This window comes from Callorhinchus milii, unplaced genomic scaffold, assembly GCF_018977255.1.
Source record: "Callorhinchus milii isolate IMCB2004 unplaced genomic scaffold, IMCB_Cmil_1.0 Scaffold1, whole genome shotgun sequence".
NCBI lineage: Eukaryota > Metazoa > Chordata > Chondrichthyes > Chimaeriformes > Callorhinchidae > Callorhinchus > Callorhinchus milii.
This window is the reverse complement of record NW_024704742.1, coordinates 51,385,353-51,410,450: the sequence shown is the minus strand read 5'-3', so window position 1 is coordinate 51,410,450 and position 25,098 is coordinate 51,385,353. Positions and strand designations below refer to the sequence as shown.

Genomic DNA, 25,098 nt, shown 5'->3' with positions numbered 1-25,098 from the left:
TCCTGTCTCCGTTAAGCGCAGAGATGCTACCCTGCGTGGAGGGTGCCACGTGATCGGATGGGCCAAAAGTTAATGCTGTTGTCTGTACGTCTCCCTCTGTGGCCGTGGGGGACCCTGAGGGGTCCCTCCCCCGGTGGCTGCCCGTCACCCCACACCCCCATGGCCGCCCGTCTCTCTCGGTCGGTGGCTGCGAGTGTGTGATCTCTCAGTGTCTGTGTGCCATGGAAGGCAGGAGGTGGCGAGCTTGTCAAGCAATGCTGGTGTTTGGCAGATCTCTATCCCTTCAAACATAGTGCAAGTAATGTAGTTCTCTTGTACGTAGGAGAATAGATAAGCTGAACCTGGGTCAAAAGTACAGCTTTTGGTGTTCAAGTTCAGCAAACAGAAATCATTAAAAATGGTCTCCAGTGTAGTATTATGGAGGATTACGTTGGCTCAATATCTGAGGGTTAATTTTAGTCAATGTGGACCCAAACACCTCACAAGATTAAATGGATGAAGAAGACCTTTTGGCCCATCCAATCACATCCCTCCAGAACACTCATCCTCCCATTCCCCTTATCAATGCATCGAGCTGCTTTTTAAATTGGTCCAGTGTCCTGGCTTCCACTACCTTTCCAGCCATTGATTAAACACAAACTTCCTGATGTCTTTCCTGAAGTTAACCTTTCCAACACTATACCTATATCCTTGTTCCACTGTATTGATCTAATAATAATCATTGCATTTGATATTTGGGTTTACATTTTCAATCCCATTTAAAATTTTATATACCTTATACTCTCTGAACTGTTGTCGCTTAGCAAGTGCTATTCTCAAACCTAGCATTTATCTTACATGAAAGAACCATATCATAGAAGGGTATGAATTCCAAAGCCATATCAAGGCCCACAAAGGCTATATAAATATTAAAGAGGTTATGGAGCAAGAGGAAAGAAAAAAAACACTTTAATGTCAGAGCAAAGAAAATTCCTAATCCTAAGGATCTGAAATTATCAACTACATCAAGTACTGAGTTGCCTTGTCTGTAATCTAGATTCAATGAACTCTAACAAAGGCAGAGTATCCAACAGAAGCCTTCTGTTCTTAAACTACTTCAAACAAGGTTGACTTGCACTTCAACTGATCAGCCCGGATGCTGGTCATCATTTTGGAACCTTTGGAGTTGCAAGATGTGAATGTTCAAGAAAATGACTGGAAGAAATAATCAAGTTGGCACTTAGACTGTTGCTCTCCTGACAAGATAATTACTCCCTTTATTTTTTTCACACAGCGAGTTGTTCGGATCTGGAAGGCATTGCCTGAAAGGGTGGTGGAAGCCGATTCGATAACAGCTTTTAAGAGAGAAGTAGATAATTATTTGGGGAGGACAAGTTTGCAGGGCTATGGGGAGAGAGCGGGGGAAACGGAACTGATTTAGGTAGCTCTTTTCAAAGAGACGGCACAGACATGATGGGCCAATTGGCCTCCTTCTGTGCTGTATAATTCTATGATAGTACAGTGGGAGATCTAGAGGGCAAAACTGTACCAAATTCAGATCCCCAGTTACATTATTGATCCAAGTGTCATTGACTTCCGCACTTTCTTCCCACCCACACCCCTTTCCAAGCACCTTTCAGCAGTTTTCTTTTTACACAAACATCCTCGAAGCTAAACCTATTACAACTGTACGATCTTTCTACTGATTTCATTAATTTAAAAAATAATTGGACTCCCCTCCCCCAACAAGAAGGATTTACAAAGGAGAGTCCTTACCAATAAGATACAGGCCAGGCCATATTGACTTGTAGCAGTGGGTAGTTATATTTTCTACCTGCTGATTTTGCTGTGACTTTTATAACTTTTATAGTGGCTGCTGGAAAGCCCAAGTCTAACACTTCAGATTTCTGGAATGCCATGGAGGGAGTGGGAAAGGTCTTTCTAATTCAGGCTGTTCCGATAGTAAATAGAAGTCAAGTTATATATGAATTCTCCTCCGCATTAAAAGGGAAAAACAGCAATGGCTGGAAATCAAATAAAAACAAAGAATGTAGGAAATTCACAACAGGTCATTTGGCATTTGAAGGAGATAAGAGTAACAAATGTGTGTATTCCCATAGTGTAGTGGTTAGGGCGCTCGCCTCGCAAGCGAGAGGACCCAGGTTCGATTTACGGGTGGGGCGAAATCTTAGCCAAGTTTCCTTGCTCGGTTAAGTCAATTGGCGAATAGCTTTCCGGGAGTAATAAGCCCCCCAAAAAACGGTCACTCAATCTACGACTGTTTGTGGAACACTGCTGCCTTGCTTCCTCCCTTTCCTCCTTCAAGGCCGGTCTCGAGACCTTTCTCTTTGACCGTGCCTTCAGCTCCCCTCTCGACTCTCTACCCCCTCCTCGCTCCCTCCCTTCCCTCACCCTGACCATTTCCCCAATGCTCGGGTCCTGACCCAACTGGACAGCGCCTTGGGACGTCCTCCCGACGTGAAAGGCGCTCTATAAATGGAATCTTGTTGTTGTTGCTTTGGGATGTCTTCCCAACACGAAATGCACTAATACAACTTGCAAATGCAAGGTTTATTATTAAATATTTTTGTGATAAAGTAGAACAGTGTTAAGACCACGAGACTCCTTAGAAGATATTGAACATAATGCTATTTTTACAATACCTTTTTAAACGATGCTGTGGACTCACTTTAATAGCCATTTCACGAAGGGATTCTACATTCTATCAGCTCTCTGTAAAATATTTATTCTATTTCCCCATTTATCCTTCTGACGATCATCCTCAATTTATGTCCTCCCATTACTGATTCTCCAACCAATGGAAATGCCCTTTACTTACCTTAACAAAAATATTAATAAAAATTAGATAGCCTCATCCCAGTCAGTCCCTCTCCTCAGGCCCTGTCCTCCTCAAAAACTACCATCACTCTAACCTCAACAACTTCAGACGCATCTCAAACCTTCCTGGCCAAAATTTTGGAACTCATCATTGCAAATCAACTTCACTCACACCGCTCCCTCCACTCCCAACTCGAACCCCTCCAGTCCGGTTATCAGCCTGCCCACAGCACAGAGACAGCGCTTGTCAAAGTAACAAATAACATCCTCTCTCGCTGTGACTAGGGCTCCATCTGCCTCCTCATTCTCCTGGATCTCTCTTCTGCGTCCTCCTCCACCGACTCTCCTCTACCTTAGCGGGATCAGACTTGCATGGTTCGCATCCTGCTTAACCAATCTCCTCCATTTCATCACTGCAAGTGTATTTTCCTCCTGTTCCTGACCGGTCACTTGCAGGGTACCCCAAGGCTCCATCCTTGGCCCCCTTCTTTTCCTTATCTACATGCTTCCTCTCAGCGATGTCACCCACAGACATGGGGTCAACTTCCACATGTATGCGGATGACACCCAAATCTGCGTCTCCTTCTCCAGCTGCGACTCCCAGTCCGCTGATGTCCTGTCAGCTTGTCTGATGAAAATCAAGGTCTAGATGAGCGCAAATTTCCTGCAGCTAAATGTCGGCAAGACGGAAGCGTTACTTTTTGGCTCCCATTAACGTCTTCTCTCCTGTGGGTCTGAACCCTTCAACACCCCTGGGCTCTCACTCAAACTCACCGAACACAAAGGCATCAGGTTCAATCCCCATCTTTCCTTTCTACCCCATATCCATTCCCTGAACAGTACTATTTTTTTCCACCTTTATCACATTGCCTGCCTCCCCCAACTCCACCATCCACTGCCTCACCTCGGCTAGCTCTGGCCACCTGATTGTCCCTCGTCCTCTCCACCATTGATGGCCATGCCTTTAGCCATTACTCCCTGAAACTGGAATTCTCTCCTACAACTACTTTGCCTTGCCTCCTCCTTCCCTACTTTCAAATCCCTCCTAAAGACTTTCCTTTTTGATCATGCTGACAGTCACCAACCCCTCGCTTTCCGCCTAGCTCTGAGTCAGATTCTGCCGCTGTCATTCTTGTACATATTTCATATCACTTCACAGCTCTTGCATTCAATACAATTATATATAAAAGTTAGATTTTATAATCGTCTTGTGCACTTCGACTCAGTTTTAAAGAACCATGTATCTATACTCCAAGATTACAATATACTAATAAAAATAATCCTTGCATTTGATATAGAAACTTATAGCACTTCACAAAATATACTGTAAAGTGAATTGACTGTATTTTGTGGGTGAAGCGCAGCAGCCAATTGCGCACAGCACTGTCCCACAAACAGTTGTGGATTGAGTGATTAATACTTGTAAAAGGTTGTATTTTGTGGGGAGGGGCAAGAACTGGAGAGTCCCGTCTCTTCTCCTCCCTGTATTAATATTTTTTTCAATGGATTATTACCTCCAGAAAAGCAATCCGTCCATCAACTAACAACCAGGCTCCTACTTACTGCTAGGTAAATAGAGACATATGGAGTAAGGAACCTTGCCCAACGTTTCACCCTACCCGGCAATTAAACCCAGGTCCTCTCGCTTGCGAGGCAAGTGCTCTAAACATTAAGCTACAGGACTCCACCAATATTCCTCCACTAATATTACTATCTAGAAATAGATTTCCTTCCATCGTTCCAAATGCAGTAAATCTTCATAATTTGCCAAACCTAAAATTCTCTACATCACTCTACTAAGCTTTCGATCAGAAGATTTACTACCTTGGTGCCCACTACACCCAAGCCTAGGTTATTTTATACATATGTAATACTACCTATATCCATTGCAGCTACACTTGCTACCAAAGGATCCAATATGGAATGTAGATTTCAGTGATACCACTCACAAACCATTTAACATACCATAAACACTGTGTGTACACTTTAAGCAAAACTCCCATACATGTGCGATGAGCTTGTTTGGGTTATAGCTCATGAATGACAGAAGATCTTGTCAAAGGCTACGCTAACTGAATGGGTTTACTGTGTGATCCAGCAGGTCCTCAAGTTATTGCAATGCAGCCGTGCTGTTCTTTGTTCTTCAGTTTAATCGGCCTTTCAATTGTACTTGAAAGACTTGATGTTCGCTTAGGCATCTTTATCTTGTTCCCACCACGTGACTTCGTCTGAGCACGTGCGTGCATACTTACTGTGATGCACAATGCCACTGGGAATTGGTGAGGCCACCAGGTGTAACTGCAGTGTCTGCGTGCTTACATACACATGTACTCTGTGACGCACAAAGCCACAACACCACTAGGAGTCGGCGTGAACACCAGGTGTAACTACAACGATAAAACTGCCATACATATGTGATGAGCTTGTTTAGGTCATAACTCATCAACATTAGGAGATACCCAAAAAAAATGCCCACAACACTCCCAAATGCAAACCTTTCTGATGAGATATAAATCATGTCTCTACGTCAATCGGTTATTGAGATCTTGGCTGACACACAGACACTGTCGTTTTATTAGTAAAAGAAGATAGAAGAAGAGGATAAGCTAGATAGAAGATAAAAGATAACAATTGCAAACTGGAAGTTGAAGTGGAGGTTTATTTTGCTCATCACTCCATCACAACAGTTTCAACCAAGAACCCATCCCTAATCCCACCGTAGCGGTCTTGCTTGCAAGAGAAAAGCCATTGACAATATTCAATATTCACAGAACCTGATCCTCCAACAACAACAGCAAAATTACATTTGTAAAGCGCCTTTCATGTTGGGAGGACGTCTCAAGGCACTGGACAGACAGAATTATGGACTCGAGCTGAGGGTGAAAGCACGGTTGAAGAGGAGGGAGGGTCTTGAGGTGGAGCTTGAAGGTGGCAAGGGAGGGGGCGAGACGGAGGGACTGCAGAATGGAGTTCCAGAGAGTGGGTGCAGAGTGGCCGCCCATAGTGGGGTGAGCAAGGCGGGGGACGTGAAGCAGGCTGGAGCCTGCTGAGCAGAGGGAGTGAACAGGATGGTAGGGGGACAGGTCAGAGGTAGGGGGGAGCAAGGTCATGGAAGGCTTTGAAGGTGAGGACCAGGATCTTGAACTGTATCCTTTGTGTGATGGGAAGCCAGTGGAGTTGGGCGAGGATGGGGGTGATAGGGTCTCGGAGCCTGGTGCAGGAGAGGACATGTGCTGCAGAGTTCTGGATGATCTGCAGCCTGTGGAGGGAGGAGTTGGGGAGGCCAACAAGCAGTGAGTTTGCATAGTCGAGCCTCGATGTAATGAAGGCGTGTATGAGGGTTTCGGCGGCCTGCGGTGTGAAACAGTAGCGGAGCCGGGCGACGTTGCAGAGGTGGGGAAAGAGCGGGTCATGGCAGAGAAGTGGGGTGGAAAGAATAGTTGAGGGTCAAACAAGACCCCCAAGGTTCTGGACTGGCTCAGTGAGGTGGAGTGTGCAACCATGGATGGTGATGCTGTCAGCGCCTGAGGTGTGGAGGCGCTGACGGGAGCCAATCAGGAGAGCCTCAGTGTTGTTGACGTTCAACTGAAGAAAGTTAACTCTCATCCAGGACTTGATGTCTGACAGACATTCTGTCAGTACAGCAGTGGTCCTGGAGTGAAGGGTGGAGGCAGGGAGGTAAAGTTGGGTGTCATCTGCATACATGTGGAAGTTGACCCCATGTCTGCGGAGGAGGGGACCAAGGACAGAGCCCTGAGGAGCTACCAAGCTGCTCCCAATCTTCAGGGTAAGAGTAAAACAAACACCAATCATACATTTGAGTTAATGCTTCACCAATTCATTAAATAGCAAAGACAATTGTTAATAAATTAAATTCTGAATCTGCCCACATTTTACAATTTCATTGGTCAGCCAAGTGATTGACATGTGCAGAAACCATCACCATGCTTTATAGTATCCAAACTGTACAGAGTTCCACATATGTATGCCACATACACATGGAAATTTCCCCATGTCTGGGATGGAATGCGCACTCAGAGGGAAATACCCTACTTACACAATTCCAGAGAATTAGGAGCAGATTGGCAAAAGCCAAGGTTTGCAGACCCAAATTTAACCAGGTAAAACCACATGGTTTGCCACTGAGAGTACTATCTTGCATGCTTCTGACTGCTTACCCAGCGAGGACAACCTTAGAACTTTGGCTAGCACAACTAACAGGAGCTGAGAGGAAGAATTCCTACTGCCAGTGCCTGGACTGCTCATTCAAGTTCTGATGATGAGCCAGACTGACTGGTCTGTCACCTCCAGTGCCCTGGATTACAGCGAACCCATCCTGTCAGAAACCAGAGTACTGAGACCAAAACTCGGTTCCAACATTCCAGTGCCAAACATCACTTTGGAGCCAGCTAAGTTCTGAGCAATGCTTATCTCCAACCAAAAGAGGATACTATTTCAATTATGCTTGTTTATATTTATAAACTGCAATGATCTCTGGAATGGTTAAACCTGACAAGCTGCTAATTAGGTAAAAAATTTTGCCATTCGGAGGATAACATTTCTAAAGAGCATTACACATCTGAAACAGTCAGCATGGATTGAGAATCAATACATTATGTCTACAATCTGCTTGGTGGAACATTTACAGTAAATTAAGATAGTATTCTTTGTTCCTCCAGGTCTGGACTCCTCCTCGTCCCCCGAGTCCTCCGCTCCACCCTCGGCGGCTGTGCCTTCAGCTACTATGCCCCGAGTCTCTGGAACTGCCTTCCTCACTCCCTTAGTCTCGCTCCCTCCCTTCCCATTTTCAGGTCTCTGCTGAAGACCTTTCTTTTCGACCGCACCTTTGGTCATCTTCCTCACCCTCCCCCTGGCTCGGACCCGAGATCCGTTACTGTAAAGCGCTCTGAGATGCGTGGAGGGCGCTATATAAATCCAAGTTGTTGTTGCAGTAAATTAAGCTAAATTGGATGAGGGCTATCCAATTAATATATTCAGAAGTCATTAAATAAATTTCCACAAGATTCTTAAAGATGTTGAATATTTGCAGAATTAATGGTAAATTAGCTTGCTATACAGAAGCTAACTGAACAATAGGAACCAGGTGATAAATATGAAAGGATGGGTTCTTTCTTCTTCTCTCTTACCTTACCAAACTCATTCTGCTCATCTAAAGTCTGAATTAGACCTTACCGCCTGAAATCAGTATTAAAAAGGTTCTTGTTGATGCTAAACTATTTGACCAGGTAACAAATAATGGAGAAATGGCATTAAAGAAATGTTGAGTAAGTAAGGAAATTCTAGGAGTATAGAAAAAAAGTTGCAAGACAACAGGAATTTTCAGAAATAATCACAATTTGGAACACATCTGCAAGATGGATGTTAATGTAGGTAAGCAAAATAATATGCATTGGAACAGAAAATATGCTCATAATGAATAATGTTCATAAATAATGAAGAATGTTCATTCTGCTATGTTAATATGTCTATTAACACAGCAGAAACAAATCGGGTGATCACTAAGCATTTTCAGCCCATGTGAAACAAATCTCATACTCAGACCCATTTCAAGGGCACTCTGCTGGAAGTCAATTCATCTTAACCCCCGTGCATATCACTCACTCGTCATGAAACACTTGATTTAAACATCAATTCAAAGGAACGATTCAGCGATCAGCTCAAATCACGGGTGAGCAAGCTTTCAGATCGTCCCCTGTCTTCTGGAACTCTTGCTTTAACTCCTTCCGTCTTGTACCCTTCCTCCTTCTCTGCTTTCAGAAAACTTTCCGAAAATCATTGCTTTCCTGGTTAACCTCCTTCTTACCTTCCAATCTGCTCAGGCTACCATCAGTCTCTGTGAAGACATTTCCTGCGCGAAGGGCAAGTGCAAGTTGTAATTGGCCATGACCAGACAATCAGCCGGCTTTGTCCTTCACTCTATTCCAAGTTACAACAATGGAACAATGCTTATTATTTTGTGATTGACCCGGACCTCTTTCCACAAACATTGTGGGGTAGGAATGAGCATCAGAGCACCTTTTACATCTACATTCACAACTCTACATCTTCTGTGCTGAGTGCACTGAATACGCAAAGGTCTACTTGGTTCTGGTTTATCGTACAGATAAAACATCCTGAATAATTCCTTTGAGTTTACTATCGATTTACTTGGCTACAACATGGACAGCAGCTCTCCGTGCATCTGTATTCTCAGCAAGTTTGGTTTTCAGTGCTGTCTTTCCAAAGCACTTCAAGTGATACCAGACTGAAATACCACATTCTTTAATTTATGATTCACAGCCAAGTTAACCTCAGAATTGATTGATGGAGAAATACTCTTCCCACTACTTTTCACAAAGGTCAAGGTGACATGGTTCTAGAGTAATTTACATAATTCTTATGACTGATTTTGAAAAGGTTGGCTGAATAACTCACTGAATGAAATCATATGCGTGGATAGAAACAGTGATGCCATATCCCTACTATAGACATGACTAAAAAAAGCGTCAGACTGAAAAAGTAGCTCAAGGGAGAGTTTCAGACTGCTAAACACAAAATTGGTCAAGGAAGGTTGATTTATCCCAATAAACTCAATTAATTCTACATTTATCCAATGGGTAAAGCCAACCAAGTAAACCTGCAAGCACATCTTGATTGTGGCTTTGTCAGATGGATAAATATACCCAGTGATTTACAACATGAACTTTCAGTTTGTCTCACATATATTCTCTATTGTTGAAGCATAATTGTTTGTTGAAGCAGACGTGAGGATGGACAGTCGATAAATTATTTCCAAGGGATTTAAGTGGATGCTTAAAAAAAAGATTAGCAGGTATGGGAGCCATCAGGAAAGTCAAGATAGTTCCCGCGAAGAAAAATACCAGCACAAACATGAGGAAACAAATGGCCAATTTTTGTTGTAACAATCTCCAATTATGTTCCTAAATAGTAATAAGTGAGGCTAATCTACAAATTAAGGTGAAATGGCAATAACTCCTTCTATCCCATAATGTAAAGCCATTGAAACTTTTACTTCAACTTTATACAGGCTTTTAAAACCCAAGCTGTTCATCTTGACCTCTGGTACTCTGCAGTGTTCCTTCCCCATTTTCAGGTTGCGCCTGAAGACCTTCTTATTCACCTCCCCCTCCCCCCAGCTCGGAGTTGTGCTCCACCAGGGGCGCTATATAAATATAAGTTATTGTTGGCCCTTCACCTGGTTTTTAGTTAAAAAAACATTGTGGTTAAAGTAACAGTCCATTTTTGTTCCAGTTGTGGGGAAAGATTCTATAACTAAGGTAGAAGGGAAAACACACCACATTTCGCTCTGCTATATTAGAGTTTTAAAAGTTATTTACTGAATAATGCAGATCATGGTCTGCCTCCTGATGAGAAAGGTGCTATACAAATGTAATTTGTTGTTTTTGCCAGTCTTTTTTCTATGTTTCCTTCCCGCAGATTGGGTCAATAAGGTGCAGGCCAACACATTAATCAAGCATGTGGCTCCAAACCAGGTCCAAACCCCGACAATCACATTATATAAAACTGCTCGGGACACATGCACCTCTGCATCATGGAGATCACCCAAGAGATGTAGCAGCTCAGGTGGAGGGACCTGTGGATCCTTAAGGATTTCTTGCTATATTTGTGCCTCTATACAAACTCTGAAACTGATGTTTTACTTTTATCTGTAACATTAATCTTATAGAATACCGAACTTCATTTCTTAACCATCTTACAGTCACTACACGAGAATAAGAATGCATATGCTTGACAATCTTTTGGTTGAAATTCAAAGCCATTTTGCTTTTGTTTTTAAAAATAACACAGGGTAGCAGCCAAACAAAATGTTATTTTACTTATGAGATGAAGATGGTATTAATCCTTTCATCGAGTTGGAATTGTGAAAGCAAACAAGAAGTGAGTTCTATTAATATGCTATTTTCTTTGTATTTGATGACAAAGTAAACACAAAAAATTATGAAGAACAGCAACTAGCAGGAACGATTTGTAGTATGATTAAAGCTTGTAGTGCTCTTCAGGCCAGCAGCTAATACCTGAATTACATTTTCACCACATCAAAACAATATTTTTCCATTTTAAGAAACTAATTTTCTTCAGAAAATGAAACATTTGCCAATAGATATAGCCTACATTATTCTATTTTTGGAAGAAATGAGTCCCAAGACTAATGCACTTGTAGGAGTTGTAACTCCCTACGTTTAGGACCACATAATAGGACCTGAAATCTAATTGCTAGTTTAAAAAAAACCTTGCTCCCTGTCACTCAGAGGATTCAGTTCAAGATCCTAGTCCTCACCTTCAAAGCCCTTCATGGCCTTGGTCTTTGTTACCTCTTTGACCTCCTAATACCCTACCAACCTGTCCACTCGCTCCACTCAATGGGCTCCGGCCTGCTTCAAGTCCATTGTCTTGCCTGCCCTACCATTGACGGGTGGGCCTTCAGCCTCTCTGCACCCACCATGTACAAATGATCTGCTGATTAACTATACGTCATACAGGAGAGTTTCAGAGAGTAATGCTACAGTCAGATACACTAGTCATTTGACTACACAAGTATATATTTCCACAGCAATGTTCATATCACAAATAATCCTTCAGAAATACATCTATGGTGCTAATGTACCACAAGCTAGTGATATTAATAGAGCAGATACTGTTAAGACACTTTTACCAACACAAGCAAAGAGACCTAATGCTTCAGAAAATATCCCAATGTCCAGAGAAAGCATAGGACAGATATACAGACGTACCTGTCTGCTGTTCGTCTTGGCTAACGTCTTCTGTCAAATTCTGTAAACAAAGACAAGCAAAAAATGACTAGTTATATAAGGATTTTTTTTTACAAATTATAAAAACAGCAATGGTGAATCACATCCATTTCGGGGGTTGGTAAGAGGGGACCCTTTCAGGCTATATTGGCTTCAATATGACGTTTCTGTAATAGAATATCATAATCAACTCAATCCTCTGTGATGGTCTCAGTAGTTCCGTTCCTGAGCCAGCCTGTTCCGCAGGTTTCTTGAATATCTTGATTGACCAACCAGCTTGATTTATTAGCAGGATTTTACTAGTTACTGATAACTTGGATTATTTACTTCCAGGTCATTAATCTCAAATCAAAATCCAAACAGGAAGGATGAAATTAGCTAGAGGAGCAGCAGAAAGCTTGGCAGTGGCTTTAGCTAGTTAAAACTGCCCCAGTACCCCAAATGCAAACTTTAGGGTCCCCAAGCCTTGGCTCTTGCCAACCTTTACTTGCCACCTAAACACTTCAGAAGTAGGGTGTATCCCTCTATACCAAACAAATGGAAACTACAGATATGTGTAACTCTCAGTTGTTTGGTTTGGAAACTCAAGTATGGTGATGGGTTTCCATACTTCAAGATACCCACCTAACAAAAGTAAAAATGAATGTGAAGGAATCATCACATAACAGTTGTGAGTACACTTAACCTTAAAAGGAACCAGAAGTTAACACCAGTTATAATATTGCAAATATTTATAGACTAGCCGTTGTTCTTCAAATTTTAAAGCATTGCATTCTTAGTAACAATTTCAAGCAAGTGTAGATTACTGACCTATCAAGTCTGATCACACAAATAAATGTTTTCTAGCCATTGATTCACTTTTTTCATAGTTCTTAGAAAAATGTTTAATCTAAAAGAAAATAGGAAGCCAAACACAGTTTTATGGTTAAGAAAGCAGCTCTCAGTTGGGTATTTACCCATTATCTTGTATTTTTACACAGTAACACTTAAAGGAAAATGCTTAACGGAAAAGTCTGGGAGAATACTTTCTGTTCAAACAAAAAATAAAAACATCCAGAGTTCATTTTAAACTGGCTTCTTTTGCGATCTGTAACCAAAGGGGCTTTGTCTTAAAATTCAGCTGAACAAGTATCAAGAAAGATGAGCTGTGATGTTACATATCCACACCTATTCTACAAGGATTTAGTTTTCTTCAGTTACAAGAATTCAGCTACAAATTCTTGTTCAGCTATTCACTCTTCTCTCCCCTCTGACATCTCCCAAAATGAAATCCACCAACGTTTCCTCGACCCCGTGTATTCCTACCCCTCTGCTGACTTCCCAGCTCCACCTCCTAGTCGCAAACAAACATCGTCAGCCCCTCTTTGTCTACATTTCCCATCCACTTAAAAAACAGCTGTCATCAACCACTGCTCAAAAGCCCTCCACAGACCCATTCCTGTTCTCTAACTTACTCCTCAATTGTCCTTTGGATTTCCCCTGAACGTGAAAACGTGAAACATGCAATATAAATGCAATGCGTTATTGCACACACCATGTATACAATCAGCAAACCTGATGGCTGCTGAAAAAGTTAAAATGCTGAATGAAGTTCATCCATTTCGGTTGCCATCACCAGCTTCTACACCTGATATTAGGATGTGCCCCCACTTCGCAAGCTGCAGAGAACCAACCTCTTGTTTTCAAATTCAAAACAATTCACAGCTACACAACAGATATGACATAAACCACCAAAGAGCTCATCTTTGGTAACAGAGATATGGCCACATTACTGATCTTATCACAATTATAACTAATACAAATTGTGCTTACATAAAGCACAAGTTTACACTAGGAACACAAGAATGGAGCAGGATTCAAACTTGCATCTGACTCTGCCATAGAAAAATACACACTTCTGGAAGATAACTTGAAGTCAGTTATTTCCTCCCAATTAACTATACCTGTATTACATTATTAAAAATACATCATGGTGTTATCAGAAGATTTTAGTTCTCATTGACACGTAAGCTATTTTTGACAATGAGGCTCAATTATTCCTATGATCTTTCCTCTAAGACCTTTGACTTTAAATTTAAACTTAATTTTTAAATTTAAAATTGTAGAATATGTTTTAATTCAGTGTGAACTTGGAAGCCAGTTTTCTGCAGTTTTTAAGAAATGCAGAAAACTGATTTCCAAATTAAAACAGAATTGTACACAGTCTTAAATTGTAAGATAATGTTTTTAAAAGCTAAGACCATGAGAGATTTCAAAGTATTTCTATATCCAACTTGGAGGTAAATAATTTCCTGTGAAATTACCCTTACTGCTACATTACATTAAAAACAAATAAGAAAGTTACCAGTCTGTTTAAAGTGTGATAAATCTTGTGAATGCTAGCCAGTGTAGACAGATGAGAAGTTAGTGGAAAATCTGAAAGAAAAAGAAAAGACAATTAACAATGGAAAATAATACTCGCGGTTATTCATATTCAAAACATGCTATTCAATGAGTTTTGCCTTAATTTCAATTCAGTTTACAATATATGAATTTTGTTCTTAAGATTGTGAAATTTAGTATACCTCTACATCTCATATCATTCATAGTGCCTTTGTTAAAATGGTAATATCACCTTTAATTCCAAACTTATTCATTCAATCATTAATCAATGCTTTTTAAAGGACATGAAATTGAAAAACAAAATCATTTTCTATCTACATCACTGAGAGCACAAATTACTATAAAACCTTACGGCACAGAAGGAGGAAATTCAGCCCATCTAGTTTTTGCTGCCTCTTTTAAGTCATTCAGTCCAGTTTACCTGGCTTTTCCCATCCATACCCTGAAAATTACTCCTTTTTAGACACCCTTCTAGAAATTTCATTTGGATTATATAAGATTTCAAGAAGGGAACTAGACAGCCTTGACTACCACTCCTGACTACATTTCTCTCGAGCAACTGCATCTAAACATCTCTATTATGTCTCCCCTGAAATTTCTCTGATCTGAGATGAAAATAGGCCCACTTTCTTGAGTCTTTGCTCACAGGTCATACCATTCATCCCTGCTGTGAATCTCGGAAATCTCCTTTATAATAATAAGCCTTGCACTCAATATAGTGTCTTATCACATCTTTGAGACATCTCAAAGCACTTCATAGTACTGTAAAGTGAATTGACTGTATACTTTGTGGGCGAACCCAGCAGCCAATTGCACACAACAGTGTTCCACAAATAAACAGTGATAGATTGAGTGACCAATTTTATTATTTTTTTGAAGGAATTACTACCTGCCGGAAAAGCGATTGGCCAACTGTCTAACAAACAGGTTTATACTTACTGCTAGGTAAATAGAGGAGTGTGGAATAAGGAAAGTTGCCCAATATTTCGCCTTACCAGGAATCTAACCTAGGTCTCTTGCTTGCGAGGAAAGTGCTCCAACTACTAAGCTACAGGACTCTACTGTGCCTCACACATCCTTCCTAAAGTGGAGTGACTAACACACAACACTATCCTCCTGTTAAGTCAATAAATCAACCAAAGCTGACATTTTAAATATAATCTGCATAATTTCAACCTACAGCGAGTGCAAAAAAAGCATTAACATTCACATAAATTGACCATAATAACCCCAAAGTGCACTGTTATTTTTAAAATATTATTTAATTCAGGCACTGGACTGATCCAAATAGATCACTGCCATAGAAAAACAGAGCCACTTCAGGTCACAGATACTACTGCAACGGCTCAATGATGGGGCAGGGACCTGAAACGGCAGGCCTCTGTGAACATAGAAATCTCTTGTTAAAGTGATATCTTGTAACTGGTAGCAAATATCGTATAGAATTTAATTTTTAATTTATACTGTACAGAGCCAACAAAGTAGATGAGGGGTAGAATAGATGTGAGGTAAAACATATGTAATTATATCAAAAACTTAAAAGTATTCTCTCTGCATTTAAGTACAGTATTTAGGATGAGTCTCTCTCTGTGTCTATTTGTGTCTTTCTCTAAAGCTGTCTCTCTGGGGGTGTATTATAGCTTTAACTGTCTGTACCAAACATTTTTTTAAAAAATGGATCAATGCTTCAGTTTAGAAAGAAAATACCCAATATGTAAACCAATTTAAAAAACGAATACAAAAACTCAACAATTAAACATTTGAAAAAAGATGCTTTGTTTCAGTAATGTAGCACAATAATATGAATGACAAATAATTCAATTAATTTTTTATCAATATCTTTAATGGAATTAGTTCAATCTCTGGGTTTAGATAATTCAAATGCTCAAACTTCAATCTCAATTTAAATCAATAGAACCATCAATTGGATTACACCCTTATATTCCACCTGAAGTGACTCGTACTTTCTCATATGCTTGTGCAACAATTAAAGCAATTCTTAATTTATATAGTAATGAACACATAACTGTTAAAATTTGAACATGTACCCCAGTGTTTACTTTGTATTCTGACCATAAAGCACTTCCCAGCAAACTGCTGATGAGTGATAAAATTTAAAAATATCATATTTATCCGAAGAGACATCCGTGCACACATGAAAGTAAAGTCCACGCTGGCAAGTATAAGGAAGCTTGTTGCCCATCTTCCGCTCACTTTCCAAAGGTTGAGAAAGTCAACATTTCATGAAGCATAAGCATATTCAGTTCAACTTGTTCAAGGTGCGCTATACAGTAAATGGGATTAGAACAGTAGGAAGACACACATATCTTGGCAAGTATCTGTTGGCAAAAACTGGGACAGACATATTACATTAGATAATGATACCCCCGTTGAACTCTGCTTCAACCACCACAATATACAGGACTCTTTCCAATATAAGTGACATAAGTTCTGTTAATATTTCAAATCAAGCCTCACTTAAACAGATCACAGAAAGCCAACATGAACCACTGTCAGCTAAATTCCAAGGTAGCGGACTATATTTGTCACACTGCAAGGTGCTCAATCCACCTCACCATCGATGGGCGGATCTGCCCTCAGCCTTTCTGCCCATCTCTCCAGAACTGCATCTCAGAATCCATTCTTCTTGCTCCCTGGGTTCAGAACTTTAAGACCCATCTTTTTAACGGTTCTTTCTGCCTCTTTCCCCCTCCCTTGGGCTGTGTGAAACTTGAGTGTGAAATGCATCATATAATATTTCTGCAACATATCTGAAGGCAAATTGGCTGCCAGGTTCGCCTACGAATAAAGTCCACCACACAACGATTATAATTACTAGGAAACAACACTTTTGAGACACCTTTTGAAATGATATGGCAGCGTAGCAAATGGAAACATTATTGTTCTGCACCGCCAAATTGCACTTACACAGCCTCAAGTTGAAACTTCTTCTACGGGGAGATCAAGCAAAATGCAACAATTGATGGCAGAAGTTGCACACCGTGAGGCCAACTCTCCCGCTCGCAGACCCTGCTCACCAGACCCTTCATAGCCAACACCAGTGGGGGCGATCACCAGAAAGAGATTAAAATGATGGCCCCTCAAAAAACTTAAAAAGACCGACGATGCAAACATAAAGACCACTCGTTGGGTGTGTGATCCAGTGTCGAAACGGCAACAGCGAGGCTCGGAGCGGCAGGAGCAGGTGACACCTGGCTCGGCTTCTTCAGTGAGGACAGGTTTGGGAGAAGCTCTTCCCCCCCCCTCCCTCCCTCCCTCGCCCGGCGCGAGCCGACACGCGAAGCATCGCGGGCTTTGCAGTCCGCTTGTGATGCGCCGCAGTGCGCAACAACCGCAAGAACGCGTCGTCGCGGCACTACAAGTCCCAGAATGCGCAGCCTGCGCCACGCAGGCGCACGGGGGCGAGTGCCCTCCCTTCTGACAGGCAGCACAGACAAGACGCCTCGTCTCGCATTAAAACCGCTGCGGCTCGTGGCCGTTCCACAGGACAATTCAAATGGGGGGCGAGGAGGAGGGGGGGGGGCGTGGATATAGAAGAGTAATCCTTATTACTCCTCGCCACAAAATTATACCCATCGCATATTTATCTCTGGAAACGTAACGGTCAGGCCAACCGACACAGAGATCAAACAAAGACGGCGGTGGCTTTATCGAGGGAAGAAAATCAACTGCGTCACACTTATTTCGTTGTCAGGCATGAAAAATAAAACAAACTGAGGGGTCGGGGGAACCAGGAGACACAACGTAAACAAATAACATGCGCGCTGAGAGGCAGGGAGAGAGGGCTGGGGGGGGGGGGGGCGGCAGCCGGTGCTACCTGAGGCCGGCGAGGCGAGCCCCGGCCGGCGCCGGGAGTGCGGCTCGGGTGGACTCGGAGGAGCCTGGTTACTTACTAACTGCATCCGCGTGCATTTTCAGCGCAATGAGGAGACCGGCCGCCGCACTGCCGCTCTGCTCGTGCCGGTAAAAGCCAGCAAGCCAAGCCTCGCCGGAAGTCCCGCCTTCTCGCCTCGCCGATTGGTCCCTGTCCACCAACCCCACCCAGTCTGACGCGGGCGGCGATGGCGGGGTGTGGGTTGGCCGCGCGCCGCGTCAATCAGACGCGGATCAAAGGGCGAGCGGTGTCAGTTTAACGACCGCCCTCTTCCGAGATCGCGCTTGTGGGTGGCGCCGCGGCCTCAGGTCAGGTCACTGTCCCCGTGTGAATTTTAATTAAAGGAAAGACCACAATTTCTTACAGGAGGAGAGCGGGACGGGAGCACCGTGTGCCAGTGTTACTGCCGGTAACTTTGGTGGACGTTGTTGTGCTTGAACGCCGTCCTCGACAGTAAATAATAGGAATGGCGGCCTAGCAACAGAGCCACGGACCAATCAGAGAGCAGCAAGTCTTAGGGCTGCCTGGGGAAGGGGGCCCGGGGCCTGGGGAAGGGGTCCCGGGGGCTGGGGAAGGGGGCCGGGGCCTGGGGAAGGGGGCCCGGGGCCTGGGGGAAGGGGGCCGGGGCCTGGGGAAGGGGGCCGGGGCCTGGGGAAGGGGGCCGGGGCCTGGGGAAGGGGGCCGGGGCCTGGGGAAGGGGGTACGGGGCCTGGGGAAGGGGGCCGGGGCCTGGGGAAGGGGGTACGGGGCCTGGGGAAGGGGGCCTGGGGAAGGGGGCCCGGGGCCTGGGGAAGGGGGCCGGGGCTGGGGAAGGGGGCGGGGCCTGGGGGGGGGGGGGGGGGGGGGGGGAAGGGGGCCCGGGGCCTGGGGAAGGGGGCCGGGGCCTGGGGAAGGGGGGGGGGGCCTGGGGAAGGGGGGGGCCTGGGGAAGGGGGCCCGGGGCCTGGGGAAGGGGGCCTGGGGAAGGGGGCCCGGGGCCTGGGGAAGGGGGTACGGGGCCTGGGGAAGGGGTACCGGGCCTGGGGAAGGGGGCCGGGGCCTGGGGAAGGGCAGGGCCTGGGGAAGGGGGTACAGGGCCTGGGAAGGGGGTACAGGGGCCTGGGGAAGGGGGTACAGGGGCCTGGGGAAGGGGGTACAGGGGCCTGGGGAAGGGGGTACAGGGGCCTGGGGAAGGGGGTACGGGGCCTGGGGAAGGGGGTACAGGGGCCTGGGGAAGGGGTACAGGGGCCTGGGGAAGGGGGTACAGGGGCCTGGGGAAGGGGGTACAGGGCCTGGGGAAGGGGGTACAGGGCCTGGGGAAGGGGGTACAGGGGCCTGGGGAAGGGGGCCCGGGGAAGGGGGTACAGGGGCCTGGGGAAGGGGGTACGGGGCCTGGGGAAGGGGGTACGGGGCCTGGGGAAGGGGGTACAGGGGCCTGGGGAAGGGGGCCCGGGGCCTGGGGAAGGGGGCTGGGGAAGGGGGTACAGGGGCCTGGGGAAGGGGTACAGGGGCCTGGGGAAGGGGGTACAGGGGCCTGGGGAAGGGGGTACAGGGGCCTGGGGAAGGGGGTACGGGGCCTGGGGAAGGGGGCCCGGGGCCTGGGGAAGGGGGCCCGGGGCCTGGGGAAGGGGGCCCGGGGCCTGGGGAAGGGGGCCCGGGGCCTGGGGAAGGCCTTGTGGAGTCCTGTAGCTCAGTGGTTAGAGCACTCGCTTTGCAAGTGAGAGACCTGAGTTCAATTCCAGGCAGAGGGCGAAACCTTGGGCAAGTTTCCTTACTCCACACAGAGCCTAATAATAATCCCTCCAAAACCAAAAATAATAATAAATTGGTCATTTTCAATCTACGACTGTTTTGCTGTGCGCAATTGGCTGCTGCGTTCGCCCACAAATATACAGTCAATTCACTTTACAGTGTGTTCTGTGAAGCGCTTTGGGACGTCCTCCCGACGTGAAAAGCACTATATCAAATGCAAGGATTATTATTATTAAGGGGGTATGGGGCTGGCTGGGGAAGGGAGTACATGGGCTGGTGAAGGGGGTACAGGGGCTGGTGAAGGGGGTACAGGGCCTGGGGAAGGGGGTACAGGGCCTGGGGAAGGGGGTACAGGGCCTGGGGAAGGGGGTACAGGGCCTGGGGAAGGGGGTACAGGGCCTGGGGAAGGGGTTACAGAGACTTAATAGAAGTATTGAAAATTATGAGGGGGTTCGATAGGGTGAACAAGGAGAAACTATTTACACTGGAGGGTGAGTTGGTAACCCGAGGGCACCGATTTAAAATAATAATAATCCTTGCATTTGATATAATGCTTTTCATGTCTTCTCGACGTCTCAAAGCGCTTCACAGAACATACTGTAAAGTGAATTGACCGTATATTTGTGGGCGAAGTGCAGTAGCCAATTGCGCACAGCAGTGTCCCGCAAACAGTCGTGGATTGAAAAAGACCAATTTATTATTGTTTTGTTTTTTGGAGGGATTATTATTAGGCTCTGTGCGGAGTAAGGAAACATGAAAATAGTTGTTAAAAGAAACGGAAGGCAAGGAGAATTTTTTTTCACACAGTTGTTCGAATCTGGAATGCATTGCCTGAAAGGATGGTGAAAGCTAATTCGATAACAACTTTTAAGAGAGAAGTAGATAGTTATTTGGGGAGGACAAGTTTGCAGGGCTATGGGGAGAGAGCGGTGGAGTGGGATTGAATTGGATAGCTCTTTTCAAAGAGCCGGCACAGTTACGATGGGCCGAATGGCCTTCTTTCTGTGCTGTATAATTCTATGATTTTATGTGTCACAAACCATCTCTACTCCTGATTTGTCTTTCCACTTAAGTAGCTTTGGATGCTTCAGAAAGATTTTCTGGTGTGTGCAATTTTGGAGAAAATGAAACAAAATGTGTGCAATGATAAATATTCCACTATAAATTTCAAACAAGTTTTATTGCAAGGTACATCTGGAATACCTTGACAAAAGTACAATAGAACAGTATTTCAGTTAAGATCAGATGGTATATGTAAAGCAGGGAACATACAAATATGGGGTTAGGCTAACGTAAAATCAAAACATTGCAAGTTTTGAAAGAGGCTCTCACTAGGATGGGCTGAATAACATAATATTAATTTATTGTACTAGTCCCACTGAGTCAATTGATTACTCATACCCAAGGATTATTAAATCATATTAAACTCCAAACGTTAACCTATCTTCCTTTGTCAAATGCTGATCAACTTGGTTTGGATTTTTAGCATTTCTGATTTTGAAAACTAGAAAATATCTTGTTTATTGATACAGCAAAAAACTAACGTCAACTTAATTTCCTTTCTCTTTTGCACTTAACTAAAACTTTGTATTTCAACTGCAAGACGTCAACTTAATTTCCTTTCTCTTTTGCACTTAACTAAAACTTTGTATTTCAACTGCAAGAAACAATATGATTAAAGAGCCAAATCCTCATTCCAAACTTTCTTATTAATGTACATTTCTTTCATACTTTTGAAAGAAGTGTATATATTTGTAAATGATGCATTTTTTTAATTTTCCTGCTTTAAAAATTTTCCAAGAGAAAGTACTTTGGTGTGTTCATGTGATAATGATGAAATTGTTCACGATTGTGTCCCATCTTGAAGGAACCAAATCTATTAAAGAAACAACTGACAAATTTAGTAAAACATGGTATGTTTAAAAAAAACTGTAACATGTATTTTTTGAGGGGGGAAGGTAAGCAGGGTCTCCTTGCAGCTGAACTGGGTCAATATTGACATGTTTGGGAACGGAATATCAGAACCGAGCCAACCCTCTGTGGCAGTCTCGGGCGTCCGATTCCTCAACCAGGAAGGACGTGGCGCATCGTCAGGACCTGGAAGGGCAGACCAGTCACTGGGGGGCAGGGAATCATTTCACTCCTGTTAACCCTGCAAGCCAATGCCCCAACAGGTAGATATTATAAAGAGGTGTATCACATCTCTGTATGTAACCTGGGTGCATAGCGCCTTTACAGCAGCTTGGGAAATCATTCTGACATGAAAGTTGCTATATCAATTCAATTTGTTGTTGTTGTGAATCATGGACCCACATATATCAGACATAAGGTATATTTCCGGCATTGACTGGTCAGCTTCCTGGTGTCAGTGGTACCCCAGTAACCACTGGCAACTTTCACGAGCAATCATCAGTTTGCCAAGTGTTGTGCATTCAGTGATATCAATGGTGAAGTCACCTGTGATCTCACGTCATGGAAGCACTGACCAGCAGCTACTCTATAAGGTGGCCTTTGATTTTATGGACCTTAGGCCACTGCATTGTGATAGGGTTCAACAGCGTGTATTTCTTAACACGCAACTGGAATAGATGACAAGAACGGGTGTTCAAGTCAGGATAATAAGAAACAAGATAAGGTTTTCTGAAAGTTATAATGTGATCAAATGAACTTCAGGCTATTAAAGTAAAGCTAACCTGTGATTGAAGCGACTTTCCTTAGGCACATGTTTGGAAATAACTTCAAGCCTGTCATGATCCAAGAAGTGAGTGGAGTCATTAGGAATCTGAAATCTGGCCATCTGTATTTCTGTGTCACTGAGACCACCGTGAGAAATGCGAGCAAAGCCCAATCTACAAAAAAAATGAATATATTTAATAATTTGTTTAGAAGGCAATATTTAGAGAGATATTTGGAGTGATGTCAACTTTTGAATCTGTTTTGCCAAATTAACAAACTGCACGGTTTCAGTTTATTGAATATATTTAGAACTCTGCTGATAAACAGTGTTTTGCAACCCAATAAAAAGTGCAGTAAGACTTCTACGAAATCTTTTGCACTTTTTGTACCACCTGGAGTCCTGTAGCTTAGGGGTTAGAGCAGTCGCCTTGCAAACGAGAGGACCTGGATTCAGTTCCTGGGTGAGGAGAAACGTTGGGCAAGTGTCCATAATCCACATGCCTCTGTTTACCTAGCAGTAAGTAGGAACCAGGTTATTAGACAATTGGTGGATCGCTTTTCCAGGGGTAATAATTCCTTCNAAAAAAATATTTGGTCACTCAATCCATGACTGTTTGTGGGACAATGATGTGCGCAATTGGCTGCCGTTTTTCGCCCACAAAAGAGAGTGAATTCACCTTACAGTATATTCTGTGAAGCACTTTGAGACGTCTAGAAGACGTGAAAAGCACTATATCAAATGCAAGGATTATTTTATGTTTTCACACCATCAAAAGTGTCTAAAAATGGTAAAAGGCACTCATTAGAACCAATTTTAATGAGTACAGATTTCATCCTGTGTTGCATTATATTAGTATTTACTACTGTACCGCTTGATAGATATGAGATTTTTTGGGGGGAGCAAAGGACTATAAAGGGGTGAGTATACTCTGAGAGATGGCATATGTGGAGTCCTGTAGCTCAGTGGTTAGAGCACTCGCTTTGCAAGCGAGAGACCTGAGTTCAATTCCAGGCAGGGCGAAACCTTGGGCAAGTTTCCTTACTCCACACAGAGCCTAATAATAATCCCTCCAAAACCAAAAACAATAATAAATTGGTCATTTTCAATCTACGACTGCTTGTGGGACATTGCTGTGCGCAATTGGCTGCCGCGTTCACCCACAAGTATACAGTCAATTCACTTTACAGTGTGTTCTGTGAAGCGCTTTGGGACGTCCTCCTGACGTGAAAAGCGCTATATCAAATGCAAGGATTATTATTATTATTCTGTGAAGCGCTTTGGGACGTCCTCCCGACGTGAAAAGCGCTATATCAAATGCAAGGATTATTATTATTATATTTAGCACACTTTGAAAATGGGTACTTTATAATACAAGAACCCATACCAGACAAATAGAAATCATATATATGTGAAATTTCTAGTAGTTTGGTTTACAGAATCTTAAGCAGGTAATTGTTTTCCACACATCAGACACCTGCAAACCCCCCAAAATGGCCTGAACAGTATTTTTATCTCAAAGGGATTTTTTTATTTTATTCAAGATGTTTATCGTAAGTGGAAATTCCAGAGACCACAAAACAAATGCCCTTCAGTCCACATTATTATTTCTGTGTTCGTATTTTCTTGCACTTGGTGAGCCAACTATATCCATATAACAAAATAAAGAACTGGCAAGTATGTTTACCATTGAAAACAATCAATTTTGAATGATCAGTCATGATCTGAAAAACAGCACAAGTGCTCATGGAAAGAAATTTATTGCATTGGTACTTGTGCTAAAGGGCAAGGGTTGAAAAGGTTACCCTTTTCCCACCCAGAGAGGCCCCATGAGATGTTCAGTTCTTGCCACTTGGCAGAACTCAAAAAAAAACCATTGGCCAAATCTCCAAATTGTCCCTATGAGGGAGCAACTTGAGACAGCATTGGATGTTGAAGTTCAAGTAGAAGTTCTTATAGACTGTCAAGGCCTGCACTCAGAAGAAAATGTACTTTTGCCTGCTTGGGAATTGAGGGATCCACAGGGAAAATAAGTCAAGAGAAAGGAATCCAGTTTGATTATGTTTTGACAAAAGACTCATTACAGTCATCCAATTGGGTCTGAGCCCTACCACCCAATAGTACAAATAGTCAGTTAGGGAGACCCACACCACTGTTGCACAGTGTATTTCAACATCTTGAATCTTTTCAAAGGTCAGCTGCCGTTTCTGATGGGAAAGCTGCTATATACTCTGCAATGTATATCCCCAAAAGGTCTTCTGGAGATATGAACAGGGAACATTTTAAACATGGTGATAGTTCATTAGAAGACACCAATTCTGTCTATCAGAGGGCAAGGTCCATCACGGAGAAGATATTTTTACATTCTTGGTAGAGTTGAATTCAACTAAGCCAACTCACCTTATTAGGTCACGATACATAATGTATTCACACCACCTAAATGGATCATTGTTCGCTATATCCTAAAAAAGAAGAAAATGGTCAAGATAAATGCTCTTTGTTTTTAACCTGGTTCCAATATTCAAAAATTTTAAATTGTTCATAAAGGCATTGTAGGTAATAGAAAAATTACTGCCTGAGATTTGGTTTCTAAGGTATGACAGCATTACTCTTACTGCTTGTCTCCATTCCTTTTGATGCCATTATTTCATAGTGGTTTTCCTTATGTAGAAGTACATTTGCTTAGTGCTTACACATTCGCCTACAGAATATACAGTCACCACACTTTACAGTGAATCCTGTGAATTGTTTTGAGACGCCCTCTCGACGTGAAAAACACTCGGTCAAATGTAAGGAATATTATATTTC

At 43.3% G+C, this 25,098-nt stretch overlaps 2 protein-coding genes across 5 annotated transcripts in view; both read right to left on the bottom strand.

Annotated features, from left to right (window-relative positions):
• dcun1d4 (DCN1, defective in cullin neddylation 1, domain containing 4 (S. cerevisiae)) overlaps nucleotides 1–18,009 on the bottom strand; it is a 39,992-nt gene extending 21,983 nt beyond the window's left edge. For 2 of the 4 annotated variants that reach the window (XM_007892736.2, XM_007892737.2), the window contains exons 1-3: nucleotides 17,906–18,009; nucleotides 13,954–14,024; nucleotides 11,592–11,631 (exon numbers count right to left, since the gene is read on the bottom strand). In XM_007892736.2, coding sequence (XP_007890927.1) covers nucleotides 11,592–11,631; nucleotides 13,954–14,024; nucleotides 17,906–17,924 — 130 coding nt within the window. In that variant the 5' untranslated portion in view covers nucleotides 17,925–18,009. Of the gene's footprint in view, nucleotides 1–11,591; nucleotides 11,632–12,419; nucleotides 12,499–13,953; nucleotides 14,025–16,919; nucleotides 17,052–17,905 lie in introns of those variants that run through there. The other 2 variants (XM_007892738.2, XM_042341853.1) reach the window with 2 other exon arrangements.
• A 2,820-nt stretch (nucleotides 18,010–20,829) lies between these two features.
• The window catches only part of LOC103178154 (PGAP2-interacting protein), a 34,017-nt gene continuing 29,748 nt past the window's right edge, over nucleotides 20,830–25,098 (bottom strand). Inside the window, exons 16-18 of the mRNA XM_042341814.1 lie at nucleotides 24,691–24,752; nucleotides 22,310–22,465; nucleotides 20,830–21,492 (exon numbers count right to left, since the gene is read on the bottom strand). Coding sequence (XP_042197748.1) covers nucleotides 21,402–21,492; nucleotides 22,310–22,465; nucleotides 24,691–24,752 — 309 coding nt within the window. The 3' untranslated portion in view covers nucleotides 20,830–21,401. The remainder of the gene's footprint in view (nucleotides 21,493–22,309; nucleotides 22,466–24,690; nucleotides 24,753–25,098) is intronic.